This window comes from Chelonoidis abingdonii, chromosome 26 (assembly GCF_003597395.2).
Source record: "Chelonoidis abingdonii isolate Lonesome George chromosome 26, CheloAbing_2.0, whole genome shotgun sequence".
In the NCBI taxonomy this organism is placed as follows: domain Eukaryota; kingdom Metazoa; phylum Chordata; order Testudines; family Testudinidae; genus Chelonoidis; species Chelonoidis abingdonii.
In genome coordinates this window covers 9,899,521-9,920,228 of record NC_133794.1, presented here as the reverse complement: position 1 = coordinate 9,920,228, position 20,708 = coordinate 9,899,521, and the positions used below count along the sequence as shown (strand labels likewise).

At 64.2% G+C, this 20,708-nt stretch overlaps 1 protein-coding gene across 1 annotated transcript in view; it reads left to right on the top strand.

Moving 5' to 3' along the window:
- Positions 1-20,369, top strand: part of TIMELESS (timeless circadian regulator) — a 21,240-nt gene extending 871 nt beyond the window's left edge. The window contains exons 2-30 of the mRNA XM_032785507.2: positions 5,315-5,442; positions 5,916-6,069; positions 6,622-6,736; positions 7,268-7,330; positions 7,585-7,686; positions 8,089-8,244; positions 8,649-8,782; positions 9,269-9,356; positions 9,640-9,816; positions 10,079-10,296; positions 10,703-10,806; positions 11,177-11,346; positions 11,680-11,808; positions 12,345-12,496; positions 12,646-12,743; positions 13,061-13,187; positions 13,636-13,837; positions 14,154-14,305; positions 14,728-14,813; positions 14,947-15,070; positions 15,447-15,529; positions 15,681-15,823; positions 16,468-16,666; positions 17,075-17,143; positions 17,511-17,629; positions 18,567-18,759; positions 18,916-18,973; positions 19,289-19,371; positions 19,704-20,369. Coding sequence (XP_032641398.2) covers positions 5,346-5,442; positions 5,916-6,069; positions 6,622-6,736; positions 7,268-7,330; positions 7,585-7,686; positions 8,089-8,244; positions 8,649-8,782; positions 9,269-9,356; positions 9,640-9,816; positions 10,079-10,296; positions 10,703-10,806; positions 11,177-11,346; positions 11,680-11,808; positions 12,345-12,496; positions 12,646-12,743; positions 13,061-13,187; positions 13,636-13,837; positions 14,154-14,305; positions 14,728-14,813; positions 14,947-15,070; positions 15,447-15,529; positions 15,681-15,823; positions 16,468-16,666; positions 17,075-17,143; positions 17,511-17,629; positions 18,567-18,759; positions 18,916-18,973; positions 19,289-19,371; positions 19,704-19,804 — 3,696 coding nt within the window. The 5' untranslated portion in view covers positions 5,315-5,345 and the 3' untranslated portion in view covers positions 19,805-20,369. The remainder of the gene's footprint in view (positions 1-5,314; positions 5,443-5,915; positions 6,070-6,621; positions 6,737-7,267; positions 7,331-7,584; positions 7,687-8,088; positions 8,245-8,648; positions 8,783-9,268; positions 9,357-9,639; positions 9,817-10,078; positions 10,297-10,702; positions 10,807-11,176; positions 11,347-11,679; positions 11,809-12,344; positions 12,497-12,645; positions 12,744-13,060; positions 13,188-13,635; positions 13,838-14,153; positions 14,306-14,727; positions 14,814-14,946; positions 15,071-15,446; positions 15,530-15,680; positions 15,824-16,467; positions 16,667-17,074; positions 17,144-17,510; positions 17,630-18,566; positions 18,760-18,915; positions 18,974-19,288; positions 19,372-19,703) is intronic.
- Positions 20,370-20,708: the final 339 nt, after the last annotated feature.

Here is a 20,708-nt window from a genome sequence, read left to right as displayed (position 1 = left end):
TTTGGGGGGTTCCTGGGATGGGAGGGGGGCGGTAAGTTGGGGTTTGGGGGGTTCCCGAAGTGGAGGGGCTGTGCCGGGGTTTGAGGGGTTTCCGGATGGGGGGTATGAGCTGAGATGGGGGGTGCTGGGGTTTGGAGGTTCCTGGGGTGGGAGTAGGGGGGGCTGAGGCAGGCTTTGGGGGGGGTCCCCAGGGCAAGGCTCTGCTGTGTTATTTTTTGTAGGGGTTACTATGGGGTTTGTGTCTGGGCAGAGATTTTGGGGGTGTTGAACGGGGGATTGGTGCATTCAGATCACGAGGTGCTGGTGGCAAAAACTGGGTCGTATTTTTTCTCCTGCTCCCCCCCTCCTCCCTGGCCTGATCATCAGCTGCCCTCCTCCCCCCCAGAAGTGGGTGTCCCTGTGAGCGTATAGGTGTGCACCATGTGGGGCTGCTGGTGCCTAGCAGTGGACAGTGTTGTTTTGGGGGGGGTAAATCCCGAGCAATGGGGAGTTGGGGGGGTCAGCCTGGGAGCCACACCCTGCAGCTGCACAGGACTTTTGCTGATGTCGAGTGCCCCATGCCCTGGGGGGAGACGGGGACGGTTTAGGGTCCCCAGCAATAGCAAACACCTAGGTAACGATTTCCAGCCAGTCCCTGGCTTTCCAGCGCTGTGATGGGGGGAGACCTGCCCCGTAAAACCTGAACCCCAAGTTCTCCAGCTGCTGGATGAGGACGTGAGTTTCCCAGCTGCATCCCGGGGCCCTCAAGCGGCTCTGGGGCCGAGGGCACGTGGCACACAGAGCACGTGTCCCCACTCGGCTGGTGTGTCGGGTTCCCTTCACGCTGCCTGGGTGCCACCCCGTGCTGCCCGGCTGACTCTCACCATGGCTCGAAGTGGACCGTGTCCGAGCAGAAGGTGACTGAGCCTTCACGCAGGGCCCCGTGCAGCAGGGATCTCTGTGAAAGCCCCACGCTGGCTCCTCAGCGGAGGGTTTGTCTAGACCCGCATGTTGCCAGAGTGAAGGTGATTGGTTTCACGGCCCGTGGCCCTGCGTGGCAGAAGGAATCGATGTAACCAGACACGTACCTGCCAGCCCGAGTGGGGGTCGATTGCATCCTTTATTATTTCATAATTTACTTGAGCTTTATCAAAATGCAGCTTTCGTCCCGGCTCCAAATGTGCAATCTGGCTCGGCCGGGCTCCCACAACCATTCAGTGCCCTCCCTCCCTCCCTCCTGCCCCCTTGTAGCCTTCACTGGGCCCCTGAGAACAACCAATCTGGGCCCCTCGGCCAGTTGGAGCAGCAAATTCCAGAGGCTGGGGAGCGCGCGAGGAAGCGGGGGGATAAACCTGGCAGTGCTGGGCCTGGTTCTGTCTGGGCTGGAAGCAGGCCAGCTGTGGGTCCAGGGTGTCTGGGGTGCTGGGTCCCTGCTCTCCAGGCCCGTTTGCAGACGCTGCCCCCTACTTTGCTGGCAGCAGCTCTGCCCTACAGAGAGGGATGGAGGGGAGTGAATACAAGAGCTGATTTACACACACCTGCCGCCTCAATTCAGCCCCGCAAGGCTGGTCTGACCTCCAGATGGTTGGGGATGGGGGGTGTATAAACTGCTTGGCCCCATGAGATCATGGAGCCAGCGCCATGAACCGCTGCAAGGGAGTCCCTAGGGGACAGTCGTAGGGCTGCTAGGGGCAGTTTCTTCCTGACCGCCAGTTTGCCGCATGTCCTGGAGCTGCCAGGTTGCCGGGCCTCCGAGAACAGCAATTTCTCCTCTCGCTGTCCTCAGGAATGGCTCCCCCCCCGGCTAGCTGCTGCCCTGTGGGGCTGGGGTCCTGGCTGCCTGGGGAAGCTGGACCCCGTGTAAAGCGGTTCCATTTAACCGGTGGGTGGACACGCTGAAGCGTGTCCCCAGAGGGTTTTGCCAGAAGCGGCTCTTGGGCCGGAACCAGAGCCTCCTTCCAGTGGCTGGCGCCCATTTAACTAACCTGCTTCGAACCAGCGCAATGCTTTCTCGTGGCAAAGGGAACTGGCGGAGGGGGGCAGTGGAGATGGGGCCCGGATCAGAGCTGCCGTTCCCCCTCCCCTCGGCACCCTCTCATGTGGCCCGGGGAGAGGCAGTTTCACGGGGTGGGGAGGGAGTTGCCAAGCAGGCCAGGCACCGTGGAGCCGGGCCCATGTGCGGCGGTGGCGTCCCCGGGCTCCGGTGCCTCATGCGCTCAGCAGGCCTCATGCTGCGTCTCGTGACCCATTTATTTCAGCCTCCTCACTCAGCCTCTGTTAACAGAGCCGGGCTAGGGCTGGGGTTGGAGGCGGGAGAGGAGAGCGTCCATCCCCACCAGGTCCCTTACACAGCGCCGCATCGCCGAGAGGTGCCGTCTGTCACGATCATCCCCCCCTCGCTGCTGCCCCGAGCCAGCGGAGGGCTGCTTGTGGGGGGCTGAGGGGTAGCCGACAAAGCAGGGAAGTGGAAACTGAGGCCAGCTAGATGTTAGAGGCCCCACCCCTCATCCGACTTTGCTTTTCCCCTGCTAGAAATGTTGGGTCAGGTCCCTAGGAACTGCTGTCATCTCAGCTGGAGCTCTGGCCTTGGAGCAGCCCACCAGGGGAAACTGAGGCTGGCTTTCCCAACAAGGGGATTGGTGGGGCCCTGGCACCAGCCCAACCCTTCCACATGGGGGTCGGAAGAGCTGGAGGCCCTGGGTTGGGGGCAGGATGCCATGGCAGGGCACCTCTGAAATCCCCGGCCTTGAGCTGGGGCAGGTTGGGGAGGCTCCAGGCCAGGAGAGTGCCTGGGGCAGGCTAATGTCTCAGCCGCCTTCTGGGGCTCAGACTGAAGTAGGAGGCGGGTGACCATCACCCACTTGTCTGGCTGGCTGCCCCACGGGGTGATTTAATTGGGGAAGGGGGGGCCAGTCTAGTGGCTAGAACGGGTGGGGGGGAGGAGAACCCCACTTCAGCCCCCTAAAGAAGGTGTAAATCCCCTTGCTGGGCGGTCGGCTGGGTTGTCCCCTTCCCAAAGCTCTTCTTGCTGGCACTGGTGCCTTTTGCCTGACTCCTTGGGCGCTGGGTGCTGCAGCCGGGCACTGGGTGCTGCGGGCCAGCCCGGCGTGGGGCGTCAGGCTGAGGTGCATGCAGCCAGGGGGTGAAATATAAACCGTCTGGCCGTGGGGAGGGGACATCCCCGCTCCCCGACACAGTGACCCGCTTTAGCTTGGCCAGCCCCTCCCAGGCCGGCCTGGCTCCCCTCGGACAGCAGCTGGGAAATGGGTTAGCTCAGGTGGTGCTTGGGGGAAGTGGAGCAGTTGCATAAGTGAGTTACGTGATGTGACAGCTCCCGGGGGTGGTGCTGGTGCGCTGCGGGGGGGGGTGGACGGGAGGAGAGGGGAAGCAAGGGCTTTTTTAGGGCAGACGTCGGCAGCAGAGTTCAGCTGCTGGGATCTGTAGGGCGGGTGGGGGCAGACTGGCGGAGCACCTGGGACGACCAGCTTTGTGAGTGTGCACTGGGGCGGGGGAACCGGCTGGGCTGGAAGCAGAAAGGGGGTCACAGGGAAAGGAGGGATGGGGCGGGGTGGGGTCGGGATCCTGGAGAAAACGCTGCTCTGCACAGTGCAGTTTTTCTGCTGGCCCAGCCGGGCTCTGGAGGTCAAGCGCTCCGGTTGCCTCCCTCCTGGGCCATTAGATTCACATCTGTACTGGAGCGAAGGGGGGGCTGTTCCCCTGGGGGGGTGTCACTCCTGAATCTTGGCTGCCGTTGCCCACTGTTGGGGCTGCCTTGGGTTGGGGCTCAGCAAAGGGAAATGATGATGCGTATAAACCAGCCCTGGCCAGGCTGCATCAGCCAGGGGACCATCCAGCCCAGTATCCCATCTCCGCTGAGGGCAGGTGCAAAGGGACGTTTCCTTCTGACCCTGGTAGTCAGTGGGTGGATTGTGCCCTGGAGCAGGACAGTTTCTAGCCTGGCCAAAGCTCTTGGCTGTTTTTTAATGCCCAGTCCTGGTCCGTGCTCGACCTCGGTGATCTCCTGTGGCTAAGAGTTCCGCAGGCTCACGGTGGCTTTGGGGATGGGGTGAGGAACAGCCTCTCCTGGTCACTAGTTTGAATTTGCGTTTGAAGGACAGCCTGGTTGTGACACACGTAGCTAACAGCCAGGGCCCTGGCTCTGGACGGGGAGTGAGGGGTTGAGTGGGCAGAGCAGGGGACTGGGAGCCAGGACTCCTGGGTTCTTCGCTTGACTCCTTGTGTGATCCCAGGTGGGTCACTTCCTCTGCTGGGGCACTGTGTCACGGTAGCACCCGGCTAGGGAGCGGGAAGCGTCCTGACCCCAAACCACAGGGCTGTGGGGAATGTCAGATGCTGTGCTCCGGGGCAGGGAGTGAATTTCCCTGTGACTGGGCTGCTGCCGACGGAGTCGGCCTGTCATGTCTGTAGGGACGCTCCTATCCTGGGGAGGGGGTGTTCTGCAGCTGGGCCCCAGTGTGTGGGGGGGATAGGGGAAGCCGGAGATGCCGATGGGGCAGGTGAGAGGCTGGGTGTGGCATGGCACGAGCTGCAAGTGCCTTGTGCTCCCCAGGCTGCACCTCTCTGAGTGGAAAACTGAAGGAGCCTTGATGTTTGGGAGAAGAGGGGGGTTGGTCCTGGTTTCCTCCCCGCCAGCTGTCACGTGTCTCCATCTGCCAGGGAGCCGGCTCCGCGTTGCTTAGCAGGCCACCTGAGCCTGCTGCTTTCGTCCCAGTCTCCAGGGCACCGTGCACTGCTTCCATAGCAACTCCCCCGCCGGCAGCCAGGTCGTGGCGGGAGGGCTCCTCCCCAGAGACGGGTGCCGTGGGCTGGTCCCCCAGGCTCGCGCTCACTGCTCATTCCAGCGCTCAGCAGCTCCCCAGTGCCTGCCTGTGCATCCGCCCTCAGCGGGGTCTTTTCTCACTGCTGGGTTCATGGGGAGCGGGGACTAGTGGTTAGAGCAGAGGAGCCGGCAGCCAGCACTCCTGGGTTCTGTCCCTAGCTTGGGAGGGGAGTGGGATCTAGTGGTTGGTTGTGTGTGTGTGTGGGGGGGAGCGGATTGGGAGTTGAGATTATTGAGTTCTACCCCCTAGCTGTGTTCCTGGATCACTGCATTACCCTTGAGATGTCAATTAATCTTGCTTTGCCTCAGTTTCCCCACTTGGTCATGGAGGGAGAGTGATTCCCCTGCCCCGAACTGGTCTTGGCTGCTGGCGAAGGGCTCGGAGACCCTGGGGCGGCTGGCGCTGTAGATGTGCGAAGTGCTGGCGTGAGGGGTGGGGCTGGCGGTTCCAGTGCTGGGGTGTGGTGGGAGGCCTTACTGGCTCTGTCCTTGCAGGTTTCGCTCTCTTCAGGCCAGGCCGGGATTTATGGACTTGTACATGATGAACTGCGAGCTCCTGGCAACGTGCAGCGCCCTGGGCTACTTGGAGGGGGACGTGTACCACAAGGAGCCCGACTGCTTGGGTACGTCAGCGAGGGGCCAGCCCAGAGTGGGGGGCAGAAGGGGAGGCTGTGGGGAGCCCGTCCCTGGGTGGAAAGATCCCCAAGTTGACCTGGGAGGGGGTGGGTGGTTTGGAGCCGCTCCCCAAGACTCCTGGGTTCCAGTACCTTCTCCTCTCTGTGCCTTGCTTTCCCCAGTAGGGGGGTGCTGACTGACCCTTTCTGCCTCACTGGGTGCTTGAGATCCTTCTTAAAAGGGTAGCGACCCCCCGGTCTGCCCTTCCCCTGACCCCAAAGGGAGAAGCACCCCGCCTGAAGGGTGTTTCAAAGCGGCTTCCATCCCAGCCGCTATGTGGTCCCTTTGGATGCGCCCAGCTCTGGGGGGAAGGAGACCAGCTGCTTTTGTGGGCGGGGCCGGGACTCTGCGTGGGTAGGGCAGAGAAGCCAGGCAGGGTGCTCGTGGGGGTCACACCCTCTGCTCCCCCCTTCTCCCCCAGAGAGCGTGAAGGATTTGATCCGGTACCTGCGCTATGAGGATGAGACGCGGGACGTCCGCCAGCAGCTGGGTGCGGCCCAGATCCTGCAGAACGACCTGCTGCCCCTCATCACCCAGTACCTGCAGGACAAGCTGCTCTTTGATGCTGTCGTCAGGTACGGCCCCAAGGCGTCCACTCCCAGCCTCTGGACTTCTCCGCCCAGCCCCCTCAAGCCACGTGGCTAGAGTCTCTTTGGGGGGCAGGAGGGAGAGTCTTGTAGCTACAGTGTCTGTGCTGGTCTGGGCTCTCATCGGAGGAGGCAGACGCAGGAAGCTGTAGGATCCTGTGGAGGGTAGTTCCACAGTCTGGGACAATCTGTCTCCCCTAGGCGGGAGCGTTGCCTGGGTCCTGAGGAGCAGAACTGGTGGCCCCAGTCCCTGTTCTGGAGCTCTGGTGGCGGTGGTGCCACGGGCTGGGCTGGGCGTGGAACCCACAGCCCTGGATGGGTGAGCCGGGATTGAACCTGGGACCTCTGGATCTAAACGGATGCTAGTGGCCCAAGGGTGCAGCTGGCTCTTGGCCTCCAGGGGACACTCTGCTAGATCCTGCATCTGGCAAGAAGTTGCCCGAGAGCTGGGTGGCTGCGCTCTGGGGGAAGGCTCTTCACGATGCCAGAGGCTCCTGCCATGTCTGTATGTCGTTTTCCTTCCCCCATCTCTCCCGTCAGGCTGATGGTGAACCTGACCCAGCCGGCCCTGCTCTGCTTCGGCAAAGTCCCGCGCGACCCCGGCTCCCGGCACTGCTTCCTGCAGGTTGTGTCCTACCTGCAGGCCTACAAAGAGGTGAGGCTGCCTCCACCCCGCCCTCCTCCCCCCCTGGATAACAGGACTGTGGGGAAGGGGGACAGCTGCCCCCATCCCAGCGGGCGGTGAGCCAAGGTGGCCCTGTTAGTTAAAAGTAGCCACCTGTCCCAATCTGACATGGGGCTGAATGGATGGGTGGGGTCACAGAGATCTATGGGTCTTTCCAGCCCTGGATGCCCCCTTCATGCCACCAGGAGGAGTGGGGGTCCTGTGGGCTTTGGAATGACCAGGAAATCCGTGTCCAGGTGCCCGGAGCTAAAATTGCTCTTCTCCGCCCCCTGGCTGGCTGCTCCCCCCCAGAGCTGGCTGCCTTTTACCAGGGCTGCCTGCACCCTGGAGCCGGAGGGGCGGGTACAAGGCCTGTCTGTCCTTAAGCACCCCCTGCTGCCTCTGTATCAGCCAGTGTTCCCCCCTGGCATCCTGGGGCCATACCCCTCCTGCCCCATGCCGCAGGGGACGCTCTCCTCTCGGCGCCGGCCCCTTGCCCTAATGCTGGGTTCTCCCCGCCAGGCGTTCGCCAGTGCGAAGGTGTTTGGGGTGCTGAGCGAGAAGCTCTACGACCTGCTGCAGCTGGTGAGTGTGGCCCTGGTGTGCGGGGCCGGGGGTGGGAGGGGGCAGCAAGGGGAGTTTAGCACCCAACTAGTTGCCATGGGAGTCAAGTTCCTAATTCCCATAGGCCCCTGTGGGAGTCCCAGCTGCATGGGGTGGACCCCAAACCTGCCCCCGGGGACCGGGATGAGCTGGGAGGCAGCGGGTTTCCATGGGCCCGTCACATTCCATCAGTCACTTTCTCACTGGTGTTGTCGTCGTGTCCCCCCCGTCCCCAGGACTGGGAGCAGAGGCAGGAAGAGGACAACCTGCTGGTGGAGAGAATTCTGCTGCTGGTGCGGAACGTGCTTCATATCCCCGCGGAGCCCGAGGAGGACAAGGTAAGGGGGGTGGGGGGCCTGATCCCCCTGGTGGGCAAGGGAGGGGTCTCCGTCTCCTTGCCCTGTGTGGCTGGTGAATGGCCAGCAGCCCTGGCGCGAGGAGGAGGGCTGTGGGGAGCTGCCCCCACTGGAGGCAGCCTGGGAGGGGAGTGGGGGCTTGTCATCTCTTGCACTCGGTTCTCGTCCCTCGCTCCCTGCTTGGGGGGCAGGCAGCGAGTTCCGGCATCTCCCTGCTGGGACGCTGTGCCCTGGGGAAGGGTGGGAGACCCAGGGAAAAGCCAGGCTCTGCTCTTGTGTGACGTGGGCTCCCCTGGTGGCTGGGCGGTAGCCGGGGGGAGGCTGGACGCTGGGCCCCAGCCCCCCTGCCTCATGCTCAGCCCCACACCCCTCCCCATGTGCCAGAGCGTGGACGACGACGCCAACACCCATGACCGGGTGCTCTGGGCCATACACGTCAGCGGCATGGACGACCTTCTGAAGTTCCTGGCCAGCTCCTCGGCCGAGCAGCAGTGGAGCCTGCACGTGCTGGAGATCATCTCGCTGATGTTCAGGGACCAGGTGAGCCCGGGTGGGGAGCAGGAGGCCTGAGACAGGAGGGTGCCTCTCCCCCTTCCCCCCTCCCCCCCCCGCTGCTCCCCTGGGTTGGGAGCTGGCTGGATTAATCCACATCCGGGGGGGAAGTGATGCATGTTTTTTTGGGGGCAGAACATACAGCAGCCAGTTGTGCCAAGGGGCTGGGGGACGACACCTTTGTGCATGGGGTGTTGGTGTCTCTCCAAGAGGCCCAGCATGGAGCCCCTGGCAGCTGGCCTCGCCACCCCACCCGCAAGGGGTCTCAGCAGGGCCCAGGGCCTTCACCCTGCCCCCTAGCCTGGTGGAGCGGTGCCCGCCGCGATACGTAGCCCCCCAGGCCAGTGGCCGTGTTGTAGGATGAGGAGGTCACCAGCCTGCTGTCCCAGCAGGATCCAGAGCAGCTGGCAGCCACGGGGCAGGCCCGCCCGGCCAAGGAGCAGGCAGCAGACTTGATGGACCTGGAGGTGCTGCGGCAGGGGGAGCTGGCGGAGAGGAGGAGCCGAGCGTTCCAAAGAGGGAGCAGGTGAGCTGGGGGTTGCGGCTGGGGCTGGCTCCCTGGGGCAGGGGGAGGGAGGCTGGGGGATCAGGTCCCTCCTCTTGGAGAAGTGGGCTCAACACTGGCCGGGCCACACGAGTTTGGGGCTCCATATGCCATCTAGATCTCCATGGCGTGCTGTTTGTGCAGTGGGCAGCCGCTAGCGGGGGGCTGTGGGTCAAGTTTAGTGGGGAGCCCAGGGCTGGAGTAGGAGGGGGCTGTGGGTCAGGAGTGAGAGGCACCAGCAGAGCTGTGGGGAGAGGGGAGCCCAGGGTGGGGGTAGCAGGGGGCTGCAGGTTGGGGTTGAGGGGCACTGAGCTGTTCCAGAGCTGCTCTGACCCACCCTTGTCCTGCCCCTCAGTTCAGAGGACACAGTGCTCCTGTGTGCCAGAGGCTGCTGCCTTCTGGGGGGGCACTGCAGCTCATCTTCCCCCCCCACACACACCTGGCTCACCCCAACCTCTGTCCCCCCAGGCATTCCCGGTTCGGTGGCTCCTACGTGGTCCAGGGGCTGAAATCCATCGGCGACAGGGACCTCGTGTTCCACAAGGGGCTACACAATGTAGGTGCCTTCCCCTGATGCCTGGCCAGCCTTACCGGGGGGAGGGGAGCTCTGTGTATGGTGTGGGGGGGTGACGGATAGGGGGCTCTCCCTTGGGGGCTGAGGAAGGAGCAGGGCCGGAGGGAGGCAGCAGAGACTGTTCTGACTGCTCCGCGATGGCCCGAGGCCGTTCGGATCCCATGTGCCTGGGGGCTGGGACGTAGATCCTTGTGGATCCATGACAGAGCGATCGAGGCGGGATGTGGGGGATGTTCCTCTCCTCACTCTCTTCCCCCCTCCACAGTTGAAGGAGCACAGCCACGACCTGGGCAAGGAGCCACGGCGGGTCCCCAAGCGCCGGCAGCCGGCCTGGGAGGCAGAGCCGCGCCGGCGCTCGGCCCTCAACGTCCGTCTCTTCCTGCGGGAGTTCTGCGGGGACTTCCTGGAGAGCTGCTACAACCCCCTCATGCGCCTGGTCAAGGTGAGTGCAGGCGGCGGTCGCGGCAGCACCGGGCCCCCGGTCCCGGCCCCGCCTGCCAGGCAGGCGCTACGTGGTGGGGAGCCTCTGACCCCAGGGTGGGCAGCTTCCCCTGCCCTCTGGGGGGCAGCTCAGGGGTTAGCTATTCAGCATCACTAGCTCCAATCCCGTCAGCACCCCTGGAGCAGCGTGGGAGGGTCTTGGGGGGGTGGGGGCTGGGCAGGACGGTCCCGGCTGTCCCCCTGAACCTGTACGCACTCCCCAGGACCAGCTGCTCCAGGAGAAGAGCCAGCAGCACGACGAGACCTACTACCTGTGGGCCGTGGCCTTCTTCATGGCATTCAACCGCGGCCGGCACTTCCGGCCCGAGCTGGTGTCCGAGACGGTCAGCGTCCGCGCCTTCCACTTCATCGAGCAGAACCTCACTGCCTACTACGAGGCCATGCTCCTGGACAAGCAGGAGGCCACGTCGTGGGCCAGGCGGTGAGCAGGGGGCCCGGCCGCCCCTCTCCACTGGGCCTGGGGAGCGCTGAATGGGACCGGAATGGCCAGTGCAGGGAGGGAGTGGGGTTTAGTGGTTAGAGCTAGGGGGGAGCTGGGAGCCAGGACTCCTGGGTTCTATCCCTTGTTCGGGAAGGGGAGAGGGGGTGTCTAGTGGCTTAGAGAAGGGGGTGGGGCTAGAAGCCAGGATGCCTGGGTTCTTTCCCCAGTTCTCAACTCCAGGAATCCTTGGTTGACTCCCTTCGCCCTCTGCCTGTCACCTGCCACATTACCCTCCCCAGGGGGGCCATGTCCCACGCCCCCGCCCCCCACACACCTGAGCTGGGTGCCCAGTGTGGCTGCCCAAGGGAGGGGGGCACTCTCTGACCAGCCTCTGCTCCGTGCCCAGAATGCACCTGGCCCTGAAAGCCTACCGGGAGCTGCTGACCACGGTGCAGGAGATGGATCGCTCCCCGGACGAGGCCGTGCGGGACAGCAGCAAGATCATTAAGAGTGAGTGCAAGGCCCCCCCACCCCACCCCTGGGCCAGTCCCTACCCCTTGGAGCTAGCTGAGGGGGGTGCTCTTAACTGGGGCTCCCAGCCCCTTGGTACTGGGCCCCCCAGCTATGATATGGGGCAGCGTGGTCATGGCTGCCCTGGGGCTGGATTGGGGCCAGCTCCCCCCTGAGGGGGCAGGCCCCATTCCCCACTGCTCTGAGCTAGCCAGTCCCCACCCTGGGGCTGGATTGGAGCTGGCACCTCTAGAGGAGAAAGGCCTGGTGCACCATCTCCTACCCCCTTCCCCTAAGCCAGCCAGTCCCTGCCAGGCTAGGGCACTCGCTCACTCTCCCCCGCCGTGACATGCTCCCCGCACTCCCCCAGATAACATCTTCTACCTGATGGAGTACCGGGAGCTCTTCCTCGCTCTCTTCCGCAAGTTCGAGGAGAGCCGCCAGCCCCGCTCCTTCCTGCGGGACCTGGTGGAGACCACCCACCTCTTCCTCAAGATGCTGGAGGCCTTCTGCCGGGGCAGGAACAACCTGGTGGTGCAGGTAGCTGGGGGAGTGGGCTGAGCTGTGGGGGGGTTGTGTCTGGGGTGGGGGCACCTGCTTATTTGCCCCCCTTGGACAGAGGGAGGTGCCCCTGATCTGATCCAGGGCCATGCTAACTCCTCTCTCCCCTCTGGGTAGGTACTCGGCCCCCACATTTCCCCCCCCAGCTGTGGCCAACTCTCCTTCACCTGACAGTCACTCCTCGTGGCCAGCGGGGGGCGTCAGAAGCTCGGCTTCCTGTGTGCCTTGGGGCAGGGGGTTCGGTCCTGGGGTCTGCCAGCCATGTGGGGGGAACACAGGGGAGCCTCTCACCGCCCCGTCTCCTCCCTGCAGAGTAAAAGGGTGAGGAGGAAGAAGCAGCCCCGGGCCGGCCAGGCGGCCCCCCCGGCACTGCTCTGCGTCCCCCAGGAGCTGGAGGAGCTGTGGCCCAGCCTGGCAGAGCAGCTCAGCGCCTGCGCCCAGGTAGGAGGGGGCCGCACCTGGGGTCCCTGCAGGGTCTGGGTTGGGTCTGCCCCACATTGGCACTGCCTGTTTTCCCCTGGGGGACCAGGCCCAGTGTGGCTTGGGCATCACCGGGGGCGTGGCCTTCTCGCATGCAGAGGCCATGCCCCTCGTGGGCCACGCTAGGTGGCAGGGGAGTCTGTGGGGGCCCCCCCAGGCGTGGGTATCTGGGGCAACCGTGAAACGGCAGCTGTATCCCTATGGTATTGGGGGGGGCAGGACAGGCGCCTGTTCCCAGGGGCCAAAGTGGGCTGAATCCGTGGGGGGTGCTGTTCTGGGGGGCTAAGCCCAGCGGGCTTGGAGGGCCTGGTTCAGTGAAGGCAGGTGGCATTCTAGGGGGGCTGGGCTCAGTGGGCTGGTGCCCCCCTGCTTGGGGCCAGCCCTCCAGTGGGACATGTTGCTGTTCTGTGGTACCTCCGTGGACAGGGCTGGATCTGGCCCCTCTGCCAGGCACTGAATCACTCCAGCCTCTCTCCTGCCCCCCACTTCACTGCCAGGGGGCTCAGCCCCTCCCGGAAGACGTGATCCCCTTCGATGCTGCCTCGGAGACCCCGGTGGAGGAGCAGCGAGCGGAGGCCATGGTGCGCATCCAGGACAGTCTGTTGGGACGCCGGGCGCCAGCCGCCCTGATTCTGCTCCGCTGTGCCAGGTACTGCTGCCAGCCCCGCTGGGGGTCACCAGGGCGATGTGCCGTGCCCCCCCCCGCCCCACCCTTGGGGGAGCCCCACCCAATGGGGTGCGCAGGGGCCTCTCGCTTCCCCAGTGCCCCAGCCCAACCTGTCTGCTTCTCCTTCCCAGGGAGGTGTGGCCCAAACAGGACGTGTTTGGCTCCCCGCAGGCGGCCCTGGAGGAGGAGATCCAGCTGCTGAGACAAATTCTCTTCGCTCCTCTTCCTCGTGAGTGTCCTTGCCAGGGGATTGGGGGGATCATTTGGAGGGGCTCCTCTCCCATCACCTCAGTGCCAACCCCCCCCCACCCACACACACACAGCCTGATTGCTCAAGCCTGGCTGACTCAAGCCTGGCTCAATCCAGCCATTTCCCGCCCCCTCGAGCCCCATTCACCCCCGAGTGCCCGGGCTGGGTGTGGGCAGGCCCTGCTGTGGGGTGGTGCTGAGTGGGCAGCCCTGGGGTAAGGAGCCGGCTGTGTGTGCTGCTGTCAACTCCCTGGTGGTGCCGCATCCCTGTCATCCCGGGGTGTCTGGACATCGCAGGGCAAGCGGTGCCTGAGGTCGAGGAGCCGGGGGAGGAGGAGGAGGAGGAGGAAGAGGAGGTGGAGGAAGAACTGGCATCTGTCCAGGTGTCGGAAAAAGAGTTCAACTTCCTGGATTATCTGAAACGGTGAGGGGGCCATGCCGGTGGGAGGTTGGGTCGGGGCAACAGGGCTGGGACACCCTCTCTTCAGGAGTCCAGCTGGGCTCACAAGCCCCCTACCATGTAGGTCGAGGTGCCCTGGATCCTATTGCTGGGCACAGTGAGCCCCTGGGCTGGGCAGAATATCTCTGGCTGGCAGGCGCTGTCGCCGTGCAGGGTGACTTTTTGGGCATGTGGAGGGATGTGGGGGGCAGGCAGGATTCCTGGGTTCTGTTCCTGGCTCTGTGTGGCTTTGAGCAAATCATTTCCCTGCTCTGTGCCTCGGTTTCCCCATTGGGTACAGGGAGGCTGATCTCTGCCTCTTGGAAGCTAAGACAGGGGGGAAGTGGGCTGGAAAGGGGCCCCGTCCCTCGGCTGAGCTGTCCCATGATCCTTTGCTCACTCACCTGTGTATTGGGGACTGGCGGGGGGCCAGGTTTGCCAGCGGCAACGTGGTCAAGGCCTACGTCCTGCTGCTCCGGGGCTACCGGCAGAACAGCGCTCACACCAACCACTGCGTGGCCAAGATGCTGCACCGCATCGCCTGCGACCTCAAGATGGAGGCGCTGCTCTTCCAGCTCTCCGTCTTCTGCATCTTCCGCCGCCTGCTCAGCGACCCCTCGGCCGCGGCCTACAAGGTGAGGGGCCCCTGGGGAGCCGCCCCAGTGCCAGCCCTTCGCCAGGCTATGCCTGCGTCTCCAGCCTGGGGAAGCAGAGAATCCCCATGATGCCATGCGTAACCTTCCTCTCCCCTCTGCAGCTTGCGCTGTGCTAGCCCATTACGCTCCAGCTGCGGAGATAACAGCCCTGCTACTGCTGCCCCCAGTGGAGCTGCTCTGTTGGCTCAAGCGGTCCGGGCCCATGCGTTCAGTCCAGAAAGGTTCCCGGCTTGGTGCTGGGGAATGGGGGGTGTTGATGGAGCCACCAGGCCTCTAACCTCCCTCGCTGTCCCAGGAGCTGGTGACCTTTGCCAAGTACATCTTGGGCAAGTTCTTTGCCCTGGCAGCCACCAACAAGAAGGTCTATGTGGAGCTGCTGTTCTGGAAGAACACGGCCACCGTACGAGAGATGACAGAAGGCTACGGCTCACTGCAGGAAGGAGAGAGGTGAGTCTGGGCTGAAGGCTGCCGGCGTGAAGGAGGCCCTGGGATGAGGTAGGGGTGAAGGGTCTAAGCCCTCTCTGTTACCCGTATTCTTGGCCCTGCCTGCTGCTACTTTAGAGCAGCCTTGGGGCTGCTCTAGTGTATGCTCTGCTTCCCCTGGTACAGTGCACGCTTTGCTAGGGCAGGGGCAGCACCCTGACACCAGCTGCACACAATCCCCAGGAGACCCTGTGCACAGGGGCAGTTCTCAGGGGAGGGACACTGGCACCCCATTTAAGGCCAGTTTGCAGGATGGTGACCCTAGGGCAGAGCGTCCCTCCTCCCCCACCCCATGTGCTGCAGGTGGCTAGAGCCCCAGGGTTCCAGCCAGGGAGGGAGGGGTCTCCGACTCCAGCAGCACCTCACCGGGTCTCTGCTTCCCCCAGCTCTGGTGTCCGGAGGGCCCCCAAGTGGACTCCACAGGAGGAGGAGGAGCTGCGGGAGCTATACCTGAAATACAAGGGAGTGGAAGGTACCAGCTGTCTTGTGAACGACCCGCCGGGGCCTCTGGGTTCGGGGGAGCTGCCCAGGACTCCTGGGTTCTGTCCCAGCTCTGAGAAGGGAGTGGGGGCATTTTCTGTAACCGCGCCCTGGCCTCTCCCCAGGCGCGGACGTCGTCGGCAGCATCCTCGCACACCTGCGGGCTCCTGGCCGGACCCGGAAGCAGATCATCAAGCAGCTGGTGCGGCTGGGGCTGGCCGAGAGCGAGAGGGATTTCCCGCGGGAGAGGTGGGTACCCCCGAGCCTCACAGGAGATGTATGGCAGGGTCTGGGGGGGGCCAAGGGGGAGCCCCGAGCCGGCCTCAAAGTGAAAAGAACCCAGCGTCCGTGCACAACCCAGGCCTTGACTTGGGGACTCTGCGTGGCAGGGACAGTAAATCCCCTGCTCTCTGCATGGGGGGCAGGGGGTGGGGATATCCGGGAGAGGTGGGCACTGGGGTGAGGGGACTAGGAACCAGGACTTCTGGGTTCTATTCTCGGCTGCGTCACTGATGTGCTGTGACCAGGGGGAGTCCCTCCCTGTCCCAACACAGTGCGATCCGTGGTTGGGGGGCGCGGGGACTGGGAGTCCCTCCTGCCCCTGAGCACCCATGTTCTGGCCCAGGAAGGGGACGCGCCTCGTGCTGTGGACGGAGGAGCAGGAGCTGGAGCTGCAGCGGCTCTTCGAGGAATTCCAGGGCGCAGACGGTGAGTGGGGGACCCCCGGAGGCAGAACAGGGGGCGGGAGCAGATTGATCGAGGGTGGGGTCTCATCAACCTTCTCACCCCCTCGTATCCCTGCGCCCAGTGTAGTAAAGGAGCTCTCCAGCCTGATCCAGAATCTCTCTGCCCCTGGCAGATATCCTGGGTAACATCATGAAGCACCTCACAGCCAAGCGCTCCAGAGCCCGCGTCGTGGAGAAGCTGCTGAGCCTGGGGTTGGTGGCAGAGCGCAAGGAGCTGTATAAGAAACGCAAGAGGAAGCCTGGCCTGCCTGGCATGGTACTGCACTGTTTGGGGGGGTGCACCCCCATTGCCCCTGCTGGGATGGGTGATCAGAGGGTAATCCCCCAGTCCTGGGTTCCCCGTCGCACCCAGGTCTTTGTGCTCACCTGGCTGTGTAGAATCATTCCCCTCCCGTTTGTGTGGGATGTGTTTCTGTGGGGCTGAGGCCCATGGGGGGGCTCTAAGGTGTCCCCCTGCCCTGGGGATCCCTTCCCAAATGGGTGTGGTTGCCTTTGCTGGGGCTTCTCTGGAGGGGTCCCCAAGCACTTCATAGACCCTGATCCACCCCCAGCCATGCCCTGTCCTGAGGGCGGGCTCCGAATTGTACACGTGGGGAAACCGAGGCACAGAACGGGGCATGAGTGGGGAGAGAGGCATGACTCAGATGTTGAATCTGTGGCAGAGCTGGGGATAGAACCCAGGAATCCTAGCTCCCAATTCTGCCCCTCACCCAGCTCTAGCCTTCTGGACCCTACTCCTTTATGATCAGATGCACCTATGAGTTTGAGCTGGGCACTCTCTCCTACCCAGCTCCCCCGCCCCCCCTCCTCTCCTGATGGAGCCCAGGCATATGACTTTACCATAGGACCCCCCCTCCCGCTCTTGGCATATGACTTTACTGTCGCTCCCATCCCTTCCAGAGTGAGGACAGATCCCTGTGGGGTGCGGCTGGCCGGGAGGACTCTGCAGAGGAGGAGAGCGACAGCGACGAGGAGGAGGCCTGGGAGGAAGGGGGCTCAGGCGACAGGGCCGTGGAGGGGCACTGGGAGCAGGGCAGCGAGAACCAGGTGGCTCTGGAGCAGGACGTACAGGGCCTGGCGCGCCATCTGAGGCAGGGAGGTGAGGAGCATGCTGGCTCCCCCAGTGGCAGCAGTGGGGACTGCATGCATGAGCTCCTCCCGCTGGCCTGGGGAGCTGTGGGGTGGGGCATGCATGGGCTGCTGCTTGGCTGGGGGCCACTGGGCCTCTGTTGGGGGTGGGATGGGGGGCAGCGAATGCCAGCTGCCTTGGCTCCTTGGCCCAGACACACACAGGTTAAGCCTGTCCCCGCACTGTCCCCCACCCCCAACCCCAGAGCGTGCAGCCCCATGGCTTCTTAAAGGGTCCCCGTCTGCATTTAGCCCGGCCCCCGTCTCCCCCATGAGCTCTGGGCCGAGGCTGACCCGGCCCCACTGCCCACTTGTGAGTCTCCAGCTCGGTGTGTTCCTGAGGGCCACCTCTCACCTCCGCCCTCCCTTGTGCCTGCAGGCCTGGCTGGCTCCTTGCTGTGGCTTCAGAACTGCCTGAACCGAGTGGCCGAGGACCGGGAGGAAGATGGTTAGTACCAGGGGTGGGGCAGGATTGGGGCTGGGAGGGCAGCAGGTGCCGGGCATGGCCCTACCGTGCTCGGGAGATGCTGGCGGCTTCTCCCCGGGCTCCAGACAGCGGCAGTGCCACGGGAGAGGTCCCGGGGGGATGGCTCGTGAATGGGATCTGTTCCCTCCCGGGGGCACCCCAATACCGGCAGCAGTGAGGTGCTCTTGGGGGCCAAGGAGGGGATCCATGTGCATCTCTCCCCTATGCTGCGCTGACGTGGGCCCCACCTGGTGTTGCCCAGTTTTGAAGGATCCCCCAACTGTAGCCCCGACCCCCCTGTCCCCCATGCGCGGGGTGGGTTCATCCTCACGGTGCCCCCTGTCCCCAGGCACTGCCCAGCCTGTGCCCTTGGTGCCGCTTTTGGAGGAGAACGAGGATGCCATGGAGAACCAGGGGTTCCAGAAGCTGCTGCGAAAGGTTGGGGTTCGGGCCCCAGCTAATGAGCAGGTAATTACCCCCCGTCACAGAGTCCCCCAGGGATGCTCGGGAACTGCTCCCTACGAAGCCAGGCAGGGCTCTGGGGAGCCTCCTCTCTCGGAGCAGACTGGCTCCAGGGCCAGGCGCTCACATGGCTTCACCTTCCTGGGTCTGACCCGGGAGCATTCGGCCTCCCCTGCCCCTCCATGCGCTTCCCACAGTGAGTCCGCCCAGGCGGGGTCCTGGGGCAGCCAGGGGGCCCTGCCCCCCGACTCCGCAGCCAGACGTGACTCTCAGCCAGCCAGTAACACAGCAGGTTTCTTGGACGACAGGAACACGGTCCAGGGCAGGTCTTGCAGGTACAGACACCAGGACCCCTCAGTCAGGTCCATCTTGGGGGGAGGAGGCCAGAGCCCCGTCTGGGCCCCCTTCATTTCCCCAGCCAGCTCTGAACTGAAATTCTCCAGACCCCCCTGCCCCCCTTTGTCTTGTTCCGGGGCCAGGAGGCACCTGATCCCTTAGTTCTCCAACACCTTCAGTTGGCACCTTGCAGGGGAGGGGCCCAGGCCATCAGTTCCAGGAGACAGGGTGTCGGCCATTCTCCGTGCAGACACAATCGCACTGGCCCCCTAGGGCTCTGCAACAATCCCACCCCCTTATCCCACCACCTAGAGACTTACGAACTGCATAGGGGAAACTGAGGCACCCACACAGTATTCAGAGGAAACCTTCCCTGCCTGTCACCCTCACACACTCACACTCTCTCTCTCTCTCTCTCTCTCTCTCTGCATTGTGAGGGGGGGCTGGTATGTGCCCTGGGGGGGAGAGGAAAGGATGTTTTTGGGGGGAGTCCAATCCAAGTAGGGGGGAGGCAGGGATGTGGGCACAAAGACTGGGAGGCACCCTCCTCACACATGAGCGCCCCCCTCAGGCTATGCCTGGCACTAACACTCTCCGCCCCCTGCAGGAATCCTTCTGGCGCATCCCGGCCAAGCTGAGCCCCGAACAGCTCCGGCGCGCGGCTGCCTCGATCGCTCAGGAGGAGACTGAGGGGGAGGAAGGCTCCCTCGGGGGGCCGGACTCCGGGCCGGAGCAGAGAGCCCAGGCCCTGCAGACCTTGCGGCTGGCCCGGAGGAAGAGAGGGGCCCCAGCCGTGCCAGGTGAGCGACAGGTGGATGTTGGCCTGGGAGGCTGCCCCAGGAGGCAGTGGACAGGCTGGGCAGTGGGGTGGGGGTGGGGGTGGGGGGACTGTTGTGTTGCTCAGTCGTCCTTTCCTCCCCTCCCCCCGCTGCTTTCACTTTCTTGTCCCATTTCAGAGAAGGAAACACCTGGCCCGAAGCAGCCACCAGTGTCCCCAGGGGCTGATCTGGAGAGGTGAGTCAGGGGTGGTAACCCCCGCCTCCTCTCGGGTTCTGCGCCCACACAGGATTCCTGGGTTCCTTCCCTGGCTCTGGGAGGGGGATGGGGGCCTGGTGCATTGGAGCGAGGGGGGACTGGGAGCCAGGACTCCTGCCTCTGACTCACTGCTGCCTTGGGAAGTCCTTGCCCCTCTGTGCCTCAGTTTCCCCATCTCTAACAGGTAATTGTGCCCCACCCAGGGGAGTTGGGGCCTAGTGTTCATAAGGCGCTGGGCTGGGGCAGGGAGCTAGGTGTCGGGGGTGCCCCTAATCCTTTCCCCCATCACTGCAGGGACCCTCCTGTCCAGTCGCAGCTGGGCCCCAAGCGGAGCCGCGTGATCCACAGCGATGATGATGAGGACCCCAAAAGCCAAGGTCTCCGAGCGCCTCCCTCTGCTCCTTCCTGCAGCCTGGCTGGCCCTGGGTGCAAGAACCCCCCCACCCCCACCCCTCCACACACTGAGGGGGATGGGCACTGGTAGCAGCTGCCGTCCTGGGGCTCCCCGGGGCAGAGCCAAGTGGGGCCCTAGGTGCCTCCTGCTCTCGGGGCGGGGGAAATAGTCTCTGTCTGCGTAAGATGGACTGAGTGTGGGGCTCAGCTGGAGGGGGGCGCAGGGGGTGGCCCGAGGGGAATGGGGGGCGGAGAGGGCTGAGCCGGGCTGGGTTGGGACTCAGCCCTGAGGTCCCTCGTCTGTTCTCCCTTTCAGCTGAGGTGCCAGCACAGCCGGACCCCAGCTCGGCCGGGGAGGGGACACAGCCCCCCCGGTGGAGGAAGCGCCTGCGGATCGAGGAGAAGGAGGACGATTAAAGGGGCGTGGCCAGACTCCCCCCACACACACACACTGCCTTGGCCTGGCCCCCCGCCCCCAAAGGCCCCTCCAGGCTGCTGGCAGGACCCAGATGCTTGGACATGCAGATGGGGGCAGGGAAGAGCGCTGGGGCCAGGCCATAGCGGGCACAGACTGGTGGCAGGAGGGGGACAGGACACAGAAGCCAGCACCTCCCCCTTCCTGGTTCCTCTGGCTTGTAGTTCTTCCCCCGCCCCAGGGGGGTGATGCAGTTTGAATTGGGGTCTGCATTCCCAGGTTTAAGTGTTTGTCACCCACAATGTGGTGCCCTCCCCCCTGCCCATCAGCTGCTGGTGTTGTCAGGGTTAAAGGTCATGGCTGAACAGAGCAGGGGCGGCCCACCATGCCCCCCCCCCCCCCCGGCTCATTTGCCACCCCGGCTGGGGGAGCTCTGGGGGGCCTCATTCCCCTTCCTCATCCCCCAGCCCGTTTGACTTCCAGCAGGAGTGAACCCCCCCTGCCTCCACTTTGTTTGCTGTGTCACTGCAAAGGGACAAAGGCCAAAATTAAAGCGACTCAACCTTCCTTCTTGGTGTGTGTGGGTGTGGGTGTGTATGTACACACGCCAGGACTCCGGGGTTCTGGCCCCATGGGGGAGGGGAGCAGAGCCCTGTTGTTCTCACCCTGGCTCCAATCTCCCCTCCCCAGAGCGTCCCCAGGCTGGTTCACCCCACCCCCCACCCCCGGAGCTGGCTGGGAGGGGCCCTGGCCCAGCCTGGTGCCATTGCAGGTGGAACGGGGGCTGTTGACTTTTTATTAACAGCTGCACAAACGGGCCACAGAGACCCGGGCCTGAGCCCAGCCGGGGCCTCCCCCAGAGCCCTCAGCCCCTGTGGCCTTGGCTCCCCGGGGCCCATGGGCCCC